Source organism: Entelurus aequoreus, linkage group LG20 (assembly GCF_033978785.1).
Source record: "Entelurus aequoreus isolate RoL-2023_Sb linkage group LG20, RoL_Eaeq_v1.1, whole genome shotgun sequence".
NCBI classification, from domain to species: domain Eukaryota; kingdom Metazoa; phylum Chordata; class Actinopteri; order Syngnathiformes; family Syngnathidae; genus Entelurus; species Entelurus aequoreus.
Window position 1 is genome coordinate 29,739,491 of NC_084750.1, and position 15,816 is coordinate 29,755,306.

Below are 15,816 nucleotides of genomic sequence, written 5' to 3' on the forward strand. Positions count from 1 at the left end.
AAAAATAAAGTGTTGCATATTGATATTTATCTGTTTCTATATATATTTATTGTGAGAAATCATTAAGATGATCAGTGTTTCCACAAAGATAAATATCATTAATTATTAATAATAACAGAGTTAAAGGTAAATTGAGCAAATTGGCTATTTCTGGCAATTTATTTAAGTGTGTATCAAACTGGTAGCCCTTCGCATTAATCAGTACCCAAGAAGTAGCCCTTGGTTTCAAAAAGGTTGGTGACCCCTGAACTAGAGAGTAGTTATGTCCTCTGTTAAGCAATAATGATGAACTTCCAACTCAACATCAACTGACCCATTTTTCACTCGTTTGGTCCTCATGTCCCTCATGTCAACAAAAGCAGTTGACCGATTGTGTCAACGTCAAATTAGGCTGGCACTTTTTAGTAATAAGAAAAACACGGTGGACCAGGACTTAGTTGGTCGACATAGATGGATTGTCGATATAAACGAGAGTGACTTAAACATGTTTTCCAATATTACATACCGTATTTTCCGGACTATAAGGCGCACTTAAAATCCTTTTTTTTTCTTCTCAAAACTCGACAGTGCGCCTTATAACCCGGTGCGCCTAATGTAAGGAATACGTTTGGTTGAGCTTACCCACCTTGAAGCTATTTTTTTGGTACATGGTGTAATGATAAGTGTGACCAGTAGATGGCAGTCAAACATAAGAGATAAGTGTAGGCTGCACTATGATGGGTCTCAAGTAAACAACACCAACATTTTAAATGTTCCATTGAAAATATAGAACATTACACACGGCTCTCAAAAATCTATTAAAATGTTTTAGTATGACTTTGGTAAACTATGAAGCCGCATCGCTTGATGGATTGTACTGTGCTTCAACATACGAGTATTATTATGGTGTGTGTATAAGGTAAGACATATTATCTGACGTTTTGTTTTGCAATATTATGCAAAAGCAACTTTTTCTTACCTTCTGGTACCTGCTGATCTGTATTTGGGATCTGCATAAATCCGGAAAAATGTGCAGACAACGCAGTTGATAAGCTTCTTCTTTTCCTCTATCTTCTTGTTATGGGACATTCATCCTTTTCTGTTGCCATTTCTAATATAAAGTAGTGTAAAGTTCTTACTTATATCTGTCAGTAAACTCGCCATTAAAGCGCTAAAACATACCGGTGTAGTGAGTTTCATTATTCACCCAAGGAGCTTTAGTTATCAGAGTTCTGGTCGGCCATTTTTTCACGGGACACAGTTAGCTCCATCTTTTGACACATCTTCCACGCCCGTCCTTGCACGCTACACAGCTACAACAAAGATGGCGGGGAGAAGACGCTGCCAAAGGTGAGCCACGTAAATAAGACCGCCCACAAAACGGCACATCCTGAAGCGACTGTCAGAAAGCGGCTTGAAGATGATCTGTAAAACATAATCTACGCAACATTTTGACCAAAGAACCACCATTACATGTTATGTAGACCACAAGGAAGTGTTTTAAATTTGTTTAAAGTAGTCATATTATTATTATTATTTTCTAAATGTAAAACACTTCCTTGTGGTCTACATAACATGTAATGGTGGTTCTTTGGTCAAAATGTTGCGTAGATTAATGCGCCTTATAATCCGGTGCACCTTATATATGAAAAAAAATCGAAAATAGACCATTCATCTGCAATGCGCCTTATAATCCTGTGCGCCCTATGGTCCGGAAAATATGGTAATACATATACATATAGTAAAGTACAAATATACATACATATACAATATATACCCTTATTCTCTTTCCTGCCATCTTCACACACCTCCTCAGTGTCTGTATGTATGTATATATATATATATATATGTATATATATATATATATGTGTGTATGTATGTATGTATGTGTGTGTATGTGTATGTATGTATGTATGTATGTATGTATGTATGTATATATATATATATATAAATATGCATGTATGTTTCATACATTTTGATCCCTAGTCCACTGCTCTTCATACTTCTTCCACTGCCTCTCCATCCATCCAACATGCTCTTCTTTTGCTGCCGTGACTTGTCAGGCCGACCGCTCCCGGCCATTTTCTTCGACCTCTCCGTCTTTGCTCCGCTGCTCTCCTGCACGCGTCTGTCTAGCTCTGGAGTTAGGAGACATTAGAACCCCTTTGGTCACAACCGATAGTTTAACACCCTCCATGTTTCCTCCCTCTCATTAGCCTCCGATGTGGATGATGAGGCAGAACCAACAGAGGCAGACTACACGTTTACACCAGGCCTAAACATTGACGACAACGGTGAGTCATGTCTTCTTTTACACACCTGAGCCTTGGTAAGTGTGGAAATTACCTCTGAAGCCAGGAACGCATTAATACAGCTGCCATGTCAGTTTTCAGTGTTGGTTGTAATTTGTATGTGTTTTTAAAGCACTATTTTACGTCAAACACCCGCACTTGGTACCCCTGGGACCCAAGCAGGTCCATATAAAAAATGCTCTTCATTCATTCAAATCCATATTTTTTTTCCACAATTAAAGTATCATTTTAATTTGGATTTTGAGGCATTTATTTTGAGAAGCACTATTTGTATCCCATAATCAAAGACCCCTAAACTAATATATTAGTTGAGAAAACGTAGTATAAAAATCAGGTTAGAGCAGTGGTTCTTAACCATGTTGGAGGTACCGAACCCCACCAGTTTCATATTCACCGAACCCTTCTTTAGTGAAAAAAATATCTACTTTTTTTTTTTCAAATTCAAGACAAGTTATATGTTTTTTTTACTGGTGCACAAAATGAAACATGCATGAGCATCACCTTGTTCAAAGAACAAAACCAACACAGTGCATGAACTCACAACAAATTACACACCTGCAAATCAGATGGAAATTAGAGAGAACATTGTTTGGGGGTATCCATAATATGCCGATAGGGAGACGTTTTTCTCATACCAAAGACTATAAAAATGGGACCCATTGCCTCCCTGCTTGGCACTCAGCATCAAGGGTTGGAATTGGGGGTTAAATCACTAAAATTATTCCCGAGCGCAGCCACCGCGGCTGCTCACTGCTCCCCTCACCTCCCAGGGGGTGGAACAAGGGGATGGGTCAAATGCAGAGGGTAATTTCACCACACCTAGTCATACTTGCCAACCTTGAGACCTCCGAATTCGGGAGAGGGAGAGGAGTATATTTATAGCTACAAAATCTAAAAAAGCATGTATGAATATCATATCATATCAATATCAATATCGTTATTGTATCAGAAGTGAACAAGTTGTATCGTTAAACCCCAAATAAAACTCATTAAATGTTAAGTTGGTTTTTTTTGCACTTTCAAAGCTTAAATCTTTTAATTTGATTCATCCCCAGTCAGCATGAATTTTTTTGCACTCCTAACATATATGAAATGTTGTTACATTAAATTGTTGTGACATTGGCCCAGCTAGTGGATAAATAATAGTTTCATGATAAAAATATCCAATGTGTCAACATGAAGTTGCAATTTTAAAGCTTAATCCAAACCATGAACTGTCTATTTAATGCCATTACTGTTAACAAAGGTAGTTATTTACTATTAAAATAATAAATAAATGTTGTTTCTTTCTGATTCTTTAACCTAAATAATGATACATCATTTAATATGAGACATGGCAACACCTTCATATTGATGGAAAAACGTTGTCATCAAACAACCAGAGCATGAGCAGCTGTTTGGTGGCAGAGGGAGAAAGGGGAAGGTGAGCCAACAGTGCCATCAAGTGGCCAAGTGAGGCAAAAACACAGGAATTACTTTTTCCTCTATGAGCAAATATGTCATATTAAGCTTTATTTGTAATAATAATAATAATAATAACTGCCTGAAGCCTCTACAAAAGTATTATTATAAAAAATATTTACATAATTTGTATTTGTTGTTTGATACATTTTTTAATGATAGATTTCATATTTGCATTATAAGTTACACACGTTAGACACTTTTATATATACACACACACACACACACGCACACAAACTATTCACATATTTCCCTACTTTGATTTTAGGTTTTTGGATGATTTTAGATCCAATTTTAAATGACAAAATGAAAAAAAAGTAACTATTACTGTCACATTTATGAGGTTGTCTAACCAAGGTATGACCAGTGGTGGGCCGTGCGTTTCCCACCTAGGCCTTCAGTGATATCCGACTTCAATGATTACCTCTATGTCACCACATGACCATTGCTGGAGAAATACTATACAGAAAGGGTTCAATCCCCACCTTCTACCATCCTAGTCACGTCCGTTGTGTCCTTGGGCAAGACACTTCACCCTTGCTCCTGATGGCTGCTGGTTAGCGCCTTGCATGGCAGCTCCCGCCATCAGTGTGTGAATGTGTGTGTGAATGGATGAATGTGGAAATACTGTCAAAGCGCTTTGAGTACCTTGAAGGTAGAAAAGCGCTATACAAGTATAACCCATTTATCATTTAAACACATTTACGCACTACTGGGCATTGAATCACCTCAACAGTATACAAAACGGGTTATTTTCTGGCGCATTTAAATATAAATTAAAATGCATCAGCAATTACAACATATCTGTCAAAATTGAAATTGCAAAAAAACATTAAAAGTGAAAAATGCAATATTTTAACTCCCTATTCGACGGCGTACAAGCCCCTCGTCGGCTGATTCGAGTGGAAATGGCGAGCATTTAATCGCCAGAACAGCTGAGCTAGCCTGGGGTTGGCTGACTTCGTTTCATAAGATGTAGTTTCTCTTTAAATATCCTTCTTGAAAATGGCCTTGCAAATATATAGTGGCGTTTGATGGGTTAATAATGGTCCTCAGTAGAGATGTCCGATAATATCGGCCTGCCGATATCATCGGCCGATAACTGCTTTAAAATGTAATACTGGAAATTATCGGTATCGTTTTTTTTATTATCGTTTTTTTGGGGGGTTTTTGTTGTTGTTTTTTTTGTTGTTTTTTATTAAATCTACATAAAAAACACAAGATACACTTACAATTAGTGCACCAACCCAAAAAACCTCCCTCCCCCATTTACACTCATTCACACTCATGCGCACAAAAGGGTTGTTTCTTTCTGTTATTAATATTCTGGTTCCTACATTATATATCAATATATATCAATACAGTCTGCAAGGGATACAGTCCGTAAGCACACATGATTGTGCGTGCTGCTGGTCCACTAATAGTACTAACCTTTAACAGTTAATTTTACTCATTTTCATTAATTACTAGTTTCTATGTAACTGTTTTTATATTGTTTTACTTTTTTTTTTATTCAAGAAAATGTTTTTAATTTATTTATCTTATTATTATTATTTTTTTAAAAGGACCTTATCTTCACCATACCTGGTTGTCCAAATTAGGCATAATAATGTGTTAATTCCACGACTGTATATATCGGTATCGGTAATTAAGAGTTGGACAATATCGGAATATCGGATATCGGCAAAAAGCCATTATCGGACATCCCTAGTCCTCAGTTGAGGATGTCAAGAAAAGATCTCTGCCCAATTATTGCCATATTTAACAATCCTGTTAATTTTGAACATACAGTATATGTGAATGAAGGCCATACTTACTCAACAGCCATACATGTCACACTAAGTGTGGCCGTATGAACAACGCCAACACTGTCATAAACATGTGCCATATAGTGAAACCTTACTAAACAACAATGACAAACACATTTTGAGAGAATATTTCCACAATATAAACACAGCAGAACAAATTCCCAGAATTTCCTGCATCACCAACTCTTCCGGGATGCTACAATATATCTGCCACCTAATCTACGTTTCCTGCTTCCTGCTAAATTGAAACTTGTGAATGGATACTCACTTTGGAATGACAGGTGAGTATCCAATCACAGTCTCGTTAACATCAGGCTACTTAGATAGGCTCCTGACAACAACTTGTGATCTGATTGGCTATCGCAACTGTCTTATCACTGTATGGACCCGTTCGCTTACAGCGCACGGACGCCCGCATTGTTGATTCTGAAGGCCTCCGGCAGATTTCGTACAGCATGGCAACATAAAGAACATAAGCTAAAACTAAAAAGAACAGCACTGGAATGAGCATTACTACATGAAGAGAACATGAATACTTTTAGATATTTAGGGAAAGTAAATAAAAAAATAATTTCATCTTTAATTATGATCATGATTTCTGGTTATGTTAGGCCAGCAGAGAAGGCCTTGCTGGCCCTGACGACACACCACTGGGTATGATAGACCATTATTAAGGTGGGATTTAAAGGTAAACACAAAAGTAGGTCAAAAATTATTCATCCTACTTTGTACCCCAAAGGGTTAACAAATAGCAGTGTTTTTACACTGTTAATTGCCTTTAACCCTTGTGTAATGTTCGTATTGTTGTTACTCAGCCAGCGTTTGTGGGTCTGATGGACCCGTTGCATCAAACACTTTTTTGTTAAAATACTGAACAGATGTTTATTGGGATAAGGTAAACATTTGGCTGAGTAACAACAATATGAACGTTGCACGTAAAATTTCTCTGTCAGTTTCTGCATCCCACAGAGATTCTTCTTTCGTGTTTCTGCACCTGCGGTTCCCACACAAGGTTGCAACATTGTTTGTCAACACTGTCTGCTCTCATTTTCTCGCACATTTGACCCTCTGATGTTTTGTGTACCTACACTCTGTCCTCTTCCTGTCTAGGCCTGCTGTGTGTGTGTGTGTGTGTGTGTGTGTGTGTGTGTGTGTGTGTGTGTGTGTGTGTGTGTGTGTGTGTGTGTGTGTGTGTGTGTGTGTGTGTGTGTGTGTGTGTGTGTGTGTGTGTGTGGTACACAGAACATACATTTCCACACTTCTATTAGCCCCGGGTCCAGTGGACCCGGACATCTTATATGTAATAGAAATGTGTAGGGGGTGTATGGTGTGTGGTCATTAAATATGTATTCTGATATATGTTCTTCACAGAAAATGAGCCAAAGTCAGTGAGTCTCAGTTTGAAAAATGAATTAATTGTATCATTTTTCTTTTAATAAAAAATGAAAACGGGTCCCACAGACCCGAACACCACACAAGGGTTAAACCCTTGGAATTGTTTGTTGTTACTACTATTAGTGTTATAATTTTATTTTTTAAAAAACTTATAAAAAAAAATTTAACATTTAGACTTTTTTTTAAATATTTAAAACATTACATTAAAGGCTTACTAAAATGAAATTTTCTTATTTAAACGGGGATAGCAGGTCCATTCTATGTGTCATACTTGATCGTTTCGCGATATTGCCATATTTTTGCTGAAAGGATTTAGTAGAGAACATCGACGATAAAATTTGCAACTTTTGGTCACTGATAAAAAAGCCTTGCCTGTACCGGAAGTAGCGTGACGTCACAGGTTGTGGAGCTCCTCACATCTGCACATTGTTTACAATCATGGCCACCAGCAGCGAGAGCGATTCGGACCGAGAAAGCGACGATTACCCCATTAATTTGAGCGAGGATGAAAGATTTGTGGATGAGGAAAGTGAGAGTGAAGGATTAGAGGGCAGTGGAAGCGATTCAGATAGGGAAGATGCTGCGAGAGGCGGGTGGGACCTGATATTCAGCTGGGAATGACTAAAACAGTAAATAAACACAAGACATATATACTCTATTAGCCACAACACAACCAGGCTTATATTTAATATGCCACAAAATTATTTATTTATTTATTTATCATTTACAAATTAATCCGCATAACAAACACCTCCCCCCTCCCGTCCATATAACCCGCCAATACAACTCAAACACCAGCACAACACACTGAATCCCACAGCCCAAAGTACCGTTCACCTCCGTAAAGTTCATACAGCACATATATTTCCCCAAGGTTACGTACGTGACATGCACATAGCGGCACGCACGGACGGGCAAGCGATCAAATGTTTGGAAGCCAAAGCTGCGTACTCACGGTAGCACGTCTACTATCCAACTCAAAGTCCTCCTGGTTGTGTTGCTGCAGCTTGCCGCTAATACACCGCTTCCCACCTACAGCTTTCTTCTTTGCTGTCTTCATTGTTCATTAAACAAATTGTATAAGATGTCCAGAATACTGTGGAATTTTGCGATGAAAACAGACGACTTAATAGCTGGCCACAATGGTGTCCCAATATGTCCGCTACAATCCGTGACGTCACGCGCAAACGTCATCATACCGAGACGTTTTCAGCAGAATATTTTGCGGGAAATTTAAAATTGTACTTTACTAATCTAACCCAGCCGTATTGGCATGTGTTGCAATGTTAAGATTTCATCATTGATATATAAACTATCAGACTGCGTGGTCGGTAGTAGTGGGTTTCAGTAGGCCTTTAAGTTGCAAATTACTGTAATATTTAAGTAGAGTAAATACAAAAAAAAATGATAAAAAATGTCTCTATTTGTAGTTGTTTTGCCTTCAACTTATGAAAAAAAATAGTGTTGCATGTTTGTGTATTGACTTGTGAGTCGATGAAAAGGGCCGTTGTGCGTTTCCTGCACCATAATGGCGAGTACTTAGTCTGATGACACGTGTGGTGATATCGCGCTGATTCAAGTCGCTCAGCACTTGCCTGGATGTTGGCACTGATTGGAAGGGAGCGGCCTGGTAGAAAATTGATAAGTGACGATTAAATGTCTCCGCACATCATGCGGTAGGTTGGTTTATAGCAACAGCGGCAGCAACAACAACAACAACAACACGGCAGAGACTTGCAGCTCGTTACGCAACCAGACGTCAAGCCTCATCCTGTTAAATGTTCACTCTTCCACGGTAAAATGTTGTGTTGTTAATATTTGTGTGCATGCGTGCGTGCTCCACTGTGCACATGTTTGCGTAATAGTACCGTAAATCAGTCTGTTCTCATATCTGTCATAAGATAACTCATCACTGCTCTGGCAAATGGCTGCAGGTCATATGATATATATATATATTTTTACATCCCTTTCAGCCAACAGCATCATTGCAAGGCAGCCAAAGGGGAAATATACGACTTCTGGATCCTCGCATCTTATCTTTTTATCCTGTTATAGTTGTGTAGCTAATATTTAAATGTCAGTCTTTCCCATAAATTCATTATTTGATTACTGTTACGTACGGCGGAGGAAGGAGACAGCACCAAAACCAGGATCGGTTCAACAGGTTTATTGAATGTGTGTTTGGTGTGAAACGATGTGTAGGATTAACAATGTAAATGTTACCAGTGGTTGTTGTAAGTGCGTGTTGGTTGAATCTTTCGTTAGTCCAGAGGGGCAAGGCAAGAAGGCAGTCCGTGGGCAAGCAAGCGGTCGGGGGCTGGAGAGAAGCAACTAGGTCCGTGTCCAAGCAGGCGTCGAGGGTTGAGGCAGGCAGTCCAAAATCCAGAGAGGAGTCGAGGCACACAGCTCGATCACGGGAAACAGGAAACACACTGCGGGGAACACAAAGGACATAAGACTCGTTTAACAAGGAGAGAGCAAGTACGCAGGATGGGGAAGGTAGAGACGGTATGCTTACTACTAAGAGTGAACTACGTTCCGGCGCAGGATCCTCTGGTCCGCTGGTCTTTATACTGCTTGCCTTCATTAGTCCAAGGTGTGCGGATTGCTGATTGCTTGCAGCTTTGCCGGCCGGAGTGAGCAGGGGCGTGACCTGGCGCTGGTAGAGCTTACCGCAGATGGCATGCGGGATTGAGAATGCGCCGTGACAGGTACGCTTTGAAGAAATTTCAATTGCATCAAATAGACTAGTTGTTCACCCTTATAAACACATTATAGCGGGACTGTCCATAAATGCCTTACAACTCTGTACAGTAGTTGGCATCATACCTCCGCTTATTAACATACTTGCACCTGGGGCCTCATGTATGACGCTGGCTTTTGAACAAAAAGCTGGCACACGCCCTTTTTGACACGAGATGTATCAAGACTGACGTTGGCGTAGAAATGTGCGTTGTCTCACGGCAGCTTCATGCTTCACGTACGCACATTTCTACACGCTGTGGATACTTTGGCGACGCACAGAGGTGGTTGTTCGGCTTTGCCAACATTTGATTTGAAGAATGTTTAAAAAAGACTGAGGCAAGGACACAAAATGTACTTTTCCACCAATGCATTTAATGATTCATAATATGTTTGTATATTATGGACAGTGGAGTTCTGGGGCCTAATCAAGTACTCCCCTATGTTGTAATGATAAGTTGAGTAATTAAACAAAAGTCAGAGTCTTTCGTATCTTTTTTGATATGTTGCATTGTTTAAATGTAATAGATCACATTCAACCAAATATTACATCATTTTTTACATGAAACTCTAATCTGGCTGTGAGCAGGCTACTGTATGAACACATTTTGTTACTGACAGTACTGATAATAAAAGTTAAAGTTAAAGTCCCAACGATAGTCACACACACACATAACATCAGTCAATTCAGGAGTATTGCTCTGTTGAATGTCGAGGGAAAGATCTTCTTTGCAGTCATGGCCAAGAGACTAACCTCTTACCTCACAAAGAATGGCTATATTGACACCAGCTGCCAGAAAGCAGGAGTACCAGGTTTTCCAGGATGCGTGGAGCATTCTTCAATGATTTGGGCACAGATCCAGAGGGCCAAGCAGGAGAAGAGCGACCTCCACGTGGTGTGGCTTGACCTTGCCAACGCTTATGGTTCTGTCCCGCACAAACTCATCCAGTTTGCATTGGAGTTCTTCCACGTCCCTGTTTCCATCATCAACCTGGTAAGCAGCTACTTCAGGGACTTCCAGATGTGTTTTAGCCTCCAGGATTTTACAACAGGTTGGCAGCGTCTGGAAGTAGGCATCGCCATGGGGTGTTCCATCTCCCCAGTCCTCTTTGTCGCAGCTTTTGAAATCATCCTCCGCGGAGCCCGCCAGACTGTAGGAGGAATGAGGCTGCAGACAGGGCAGAGGCTTCCACCACTCCGAAGCTACATGGACGATGTCACTGTGGTGCTGCAAACAGCCCCATGCACGAGAAGATGTCTGAAGAGGCTGGATGAGCTAGTGACATGGGCACGGATGAAGATAAAACCCTCCAAGTCACGAAGCCTCTCCTTGCGCAAAGGCACCAGGAGCGACAAAACCATCTTTGTTGCAGGAGGTGAGCAAATCCCTCTACTGGTCAACCAGTCCATCCAAAGCCTGGGGAGGCAGTACAATGCGGACCTGTCGGACAAGCACGCAGGCAAGGCAGCACGGAAACAACTCTCAGAAGGCCTAGCGAGTATTAACAAGAGCCAGCTCCCCGGAAAGTACAAGTTGTGGTGCTACAACTTCACACTGTACCAAAGGGTTATGTGGCCACTGAAGATTTGTGAGATTCCATCCTCAACAGCCAACGGGTTGGACAGACTAGCCAACTCCTACATCCGAAAGTGGCTAGGCCTACCGCGTTGCTTCTCAGACACTGGCTTATTTGGGGAAACTTCGCTGCATCTGCCGATCCAGTCCATCACCCTGGGCTATAAGCAAGAGAAGGCCAGACTGGTTCTTGAGCTGGAAGAATCTTCAGATCCTACAGTGAGGAATGCATGTGTACCTACCCGAACAGGCCGGAAGTGGCAAGCAGGGCCAGAGGTCGCCAAGGCCATTGGCAGGCTCCAACACCAGGAGATAGTCGGCAGGGTGCAAGTGGGGAGAGCGGGGCTTGGCTGGGGTGATTCTCCACGCCTCTGGTCCAAGGCCACAAAGAGGGAACGCAGAGCCATGGTTGTGGAGGAGGTCTCAAGGGCAAACCAGGAGCAATATACTATCAAGGCCGTGTCTCAAGGTCGCCAAGGAAGATGGACCACTTGGGAAGGTACCATCAGCAGACCCATCAGCTGGGCCGACCTATGGAAGATGCCACAAGCCAGACTCAGCTTCCTACTCAGGGCAACTTATGACACCTTGCCATGCCCCAGAAACCTCCACCAGTGGTTCGGCCAGGAGGAGAGCTGTCCCCTGTGTGGTGCTCCCAACGCCAGCCTGCAGCACTTGCTATCAGGCTGCAAGATCGCGCTGACACAGGGTCGCTACAGATGGCGGCATGATCAAGTCCTGAGGAAACTGGCCGAAGTCCTGGAGAGCAGTAGACAAGAGGCCAACAGCCAGCCCATAGCCAAGCAACTTCCTGTCATGTTTGTGAGGCCAGGGGAAGGCAAAGGAGACACCAGCCGACGAGGCCCCCGCAGTTTCCTCTCTCTGGCAAGGGACTGGAGTATGAGGGCTGACATCGGCAAACAGCTCCAGTTCCCCCGTGAAATCACCACCACTTCACTCCGTCCAGACATCGTGCTGTGGTCTGCTGTTACCAAGGCTGCCATACTGATTGAGCTCACCATCCCCTGGGAGGAGGGAATCCAGGCAGCCTACGAGCGCAAAGCAGCCAAGTATGCAGATCTGGCTGCTGAGTGCAGAGAGGCAGGTTGGTCCACTACCATCTACCCTGTGGAAGTAGGCTGTCGGGGCTTCGTCGGTACATCAACTATAAAGCTGCTCCGAGATGTGGGAACGACTGGGGCAAAGCTCCAAAGGGAAACTAAGGCCCTTGCTGAGGAAGCAGAAAAGGGAAGCTTCTGGTTGTGGCTGAGGAGGAGGGATAAGTACTGGGGGTCAAGGCAATAAGATGGGTCAGCTGCAGGGGGTGGCAGGGAGACGTCCCTGCCACCGCTCCGCCACCAGGAGGCGTTCCGGGGTTAAAGAGAGCGAAACTCCAATGAGCGGTGGTCCCCGGCTGATGACCCTGCACCTGACCCAAGGCGCTGTAGGAGGCGCGTCAGGCATACTTGCCCAGCAGAAACAACACCATATCTGTACAATCAATCTGATTTCTGGGTAACCAGTGACTACTGCGAAAGGGCAGTTGACATCCAGGAAAGACTGGAAGACTTCCAGGAAAGTCTGGATGACAGCAGGAAAGTCTGTACTGGGAGTGGGCGGCTAGTTACCCAACCCACTAGTCTCCTAGCCAGGAGACACCCAACCTATAACTACGAAAACGAATAAGAAAAAACAACCCGAAGGCCCTCCGAGAGGCGGGGTGGAAGATGGGCCTAACAGGACTGACTATTCGGAAACGACTGGAACGGACATCGACAACGAGATAAGGACCTTCCGATTGTGCAGGTGTGGATGGGGGAAAGTGACCACATACAGGGGCTTACGGATCCATCAGGGGAGGAAAAGAAAGGAGAGCGAGAGAAAAGGCATACAACATCCTTGCACTGCTCTGGCAGATAAGACAAGCAGGACCCCCAGCCGGGGAGAGAACCACAGAGCCGAGGGTCCAAACATTGTTGATATGCGGTTGGTAGAGGAAGAACCCCCTGAGCGGAGCAGTAGCCCCCTGGCATGTGAGCATGCTGAAAATAGACCTGCCAGCCCCCCAGTCACCCAGCAAACAGAAAAGAGGGAACCAGGAAGAAAGTGCACCATCAAGTGGCCTAGAGCAAGTGATGTGAAGACATGGCAGAAACTGGACTCAGACCTCAGTCTAGTGCTGGAGCACTCGCTACGTGGTAAAGTGGACAAGAAACTCAACCTTCTTGGGGACATCCTGTACGAGGAGTGCAAAGCTAGATTCGGTAGCCTCACCAAGAAGCAGCACAATCTACCCCCAAGAAAGGGCAGGAGGGAGGCTGAGATTGACGCCCTGGTGCAAGATCGGCGCCAGCTCCGCAGGAGATGGAGGAAAGCATCGGCAGAGGAGAAAGAAGGCCTGAAGGTGTTATGGGATGAGGTGAGACAGAAGCTGGGCAGCATGCGAAGAGCAGAACGTATTCGCAGACGCAGGAAAAGAAAGGAGAAAGAAAGAGCTAGCTTCATGAGGAATCCTTTCAAGCACGCCCGTCAGCTTCTGGAGGAGAAAAGAAGCGGGAAACTGGAAGCCACCAAGGAGGAGCTTGAGCAGTACATCAGGGGCCAATACAGCGACCCAAAGAGGAATGATCCGTTAGGTTCACCAGGATACGTCCCTCTTCCACCTCCTCCAACCACGCAGTTTGACGGCTGCCCTCCTCGACTGAGCGAGGTAAGAGCAGTCGTCAAGAAAGCGAGGTCAGCATCAGCTCCTGGGCCTAACGGAATCCCCTACAAGCTATACAAGAACTGCCCCCAAGTGCTGGAATGCTTGTGGAAGCTAATGAGCACAGCATGGAAGAATTTACTCATCCCGTCGGAGTGGCAGAGAGCTGTGGCAGTGTTTATTCCGAAGGAACAGGAGTCCCATAACATCAGTCAATTCAGGAGTATTGCTCTGTTGAATGTCGAGGGAAAGATCTTCTTTGCAGTCATGGCCAAGAGACTAACCTCTTACCTCACAAAGAATGGCTATATTGACACCAGCTGCCAGAAAGCAGGAGTACCAGGTTTTCCAGGATGCGTGGAGCATTCTTCAATGATTTGGGCACAGATCCAGAGGGCCAAGCAGGAGAAGAGCGACCTCCACGTGGTGTGGCTTGACCTTGCCAACGCTTATGGTTCTGTCCCGCACAAACTCATCCAGTTTGCATTGGAGTTCTTCCACGTCCCTGTTTCCATCATCAACCTGGTAAGCAGCTACTTCAGGGACTTCCAGATGTGTTTTAGCCTCCAGGATTTTACAACAGGTTGGCAGCGTCTGGAAGTAGGCATCGCCATGGGGTGTTCCATCTCCCCAGTCCTCTTTGTCGCAGCTTTTGAAATCATCCTCCGCGGAGCCCGCCAGACTGTAGGAGGAATGAGGCTGCAGACAGGGCAGAGGCTTCCACCACTCCGAAGCTACATGGACGATGTCACTGTGGTGCTGCAAACAGCCCCATGCACGAGAAGATGTCTGAAGAGGCTGGATGAGCTAGTGACATGGGCACGGATGAAGATAAAACCCTCCAAGTCACGAAGCCTCTCCTTGCGCAAAGGCACCAGGAGCGACAAAACCATCTTTGTTGCAGGAGGTGAGCAAATCCCTCTACTGGTCAACCAGTCCATCCAAAGCCTGGGGAGGCAGTACAATGCGGACCTGTCGGACAAGCACGCAGGCAAGGCAGCACGGAAACAACTCTCAGAAGGCCTAGCGAGTATTAACAAGAGCCAGCTCCCCGGAAAGTACAAGTTGTGGTGCTACAACTTCACACTGTACCAAAGGGTTATGTGGCCACTGAAGATTTGTGAGATTCCATCCTCAACAGCCAACGGGTTGGACAGACTAGCCAACTCCTACATCCGAAAGTGGCTAGGCCTACCGCGTTGCTTCTCAGACACTGGCTTATTTGGGGAAACTTCGCTGCATCTGCCGATCCAGTCCATCACCCTGGGCTATAAGCAAGAGAAGGCCAGACTGGTTCTTGAGCTGGAAGAATCTTCAGATCCTACAGTGAGGAATGCATGTGTACCTACCCGAACAGGCCGGAAGTGGCAAGCAGGGCCAGAGGTCGCCAAGGCCATTGGCAGGCTCCAACACCAGGAGATAGTCGGCAGGGTGCAAGTGGGGAGAGCGGGGCTTGGCTGGGGTGATTCTCCACGCCTCTGGTCCAAGGCCACAAAGAGGGAACGCAGAGCCATGGTTGTGGAGGAGGTCTCAAGGGCAAACCAGGAGCAATATACTATCAAGGCCGTGTCTCAAGGTCGCCAAGGAAGATGGACCACTTGGGAAGGTACCATCAGCAGACCCATCAGCTGGGCCGACCTATGGAAGATGCCACAAGCCAGACTCAGCTTCCTACTCAGGGCAACTTATGACACCTTGCCATGCCCCAGAAACCTCCACCAGTGGTTCGGCCAGGAGGAGAGCTGTCCCCTGTGTGGTGCTCCCAACGCCAGCCTGCAGCACTTGCTATCAGGCTGCAAGATCGCGCTGACACAGGGTCGCTACAGATGGCGGCATGA

The 15,816-nt window shown here is 44.3% G+C and overlaps 1 protein-coding gene across 4 annotated transcripts in view; it reads left to right on the plus strand.

The window, feature by feature from the left end:
* The window catches only part of efna3b (ephrin-A3b), a 485,232-nt gene that overhangs the window by 385,014 nt on the left and 84,402 nt on the right, over positions 1–15,816 (plus strand). For all 4 annotated transcript variants that reach the window (XR_009822187.1, XR_009822188.1, XM_062029942.1 and 1 more), the window contains one exon: positions 2,196–2,273. Coding sequence is in view for 2 of the 4 variants with exons in the window: in XM_062029942.1 (XP_061885926.1) it covers positions 2,196–2,273 (78 nt within the window). In the remaining 2 variants the exon portion in view is untranslated. The remainder of the gene's footprint in view (positions 1–2,195; positions 2,274–15,816) is intronic.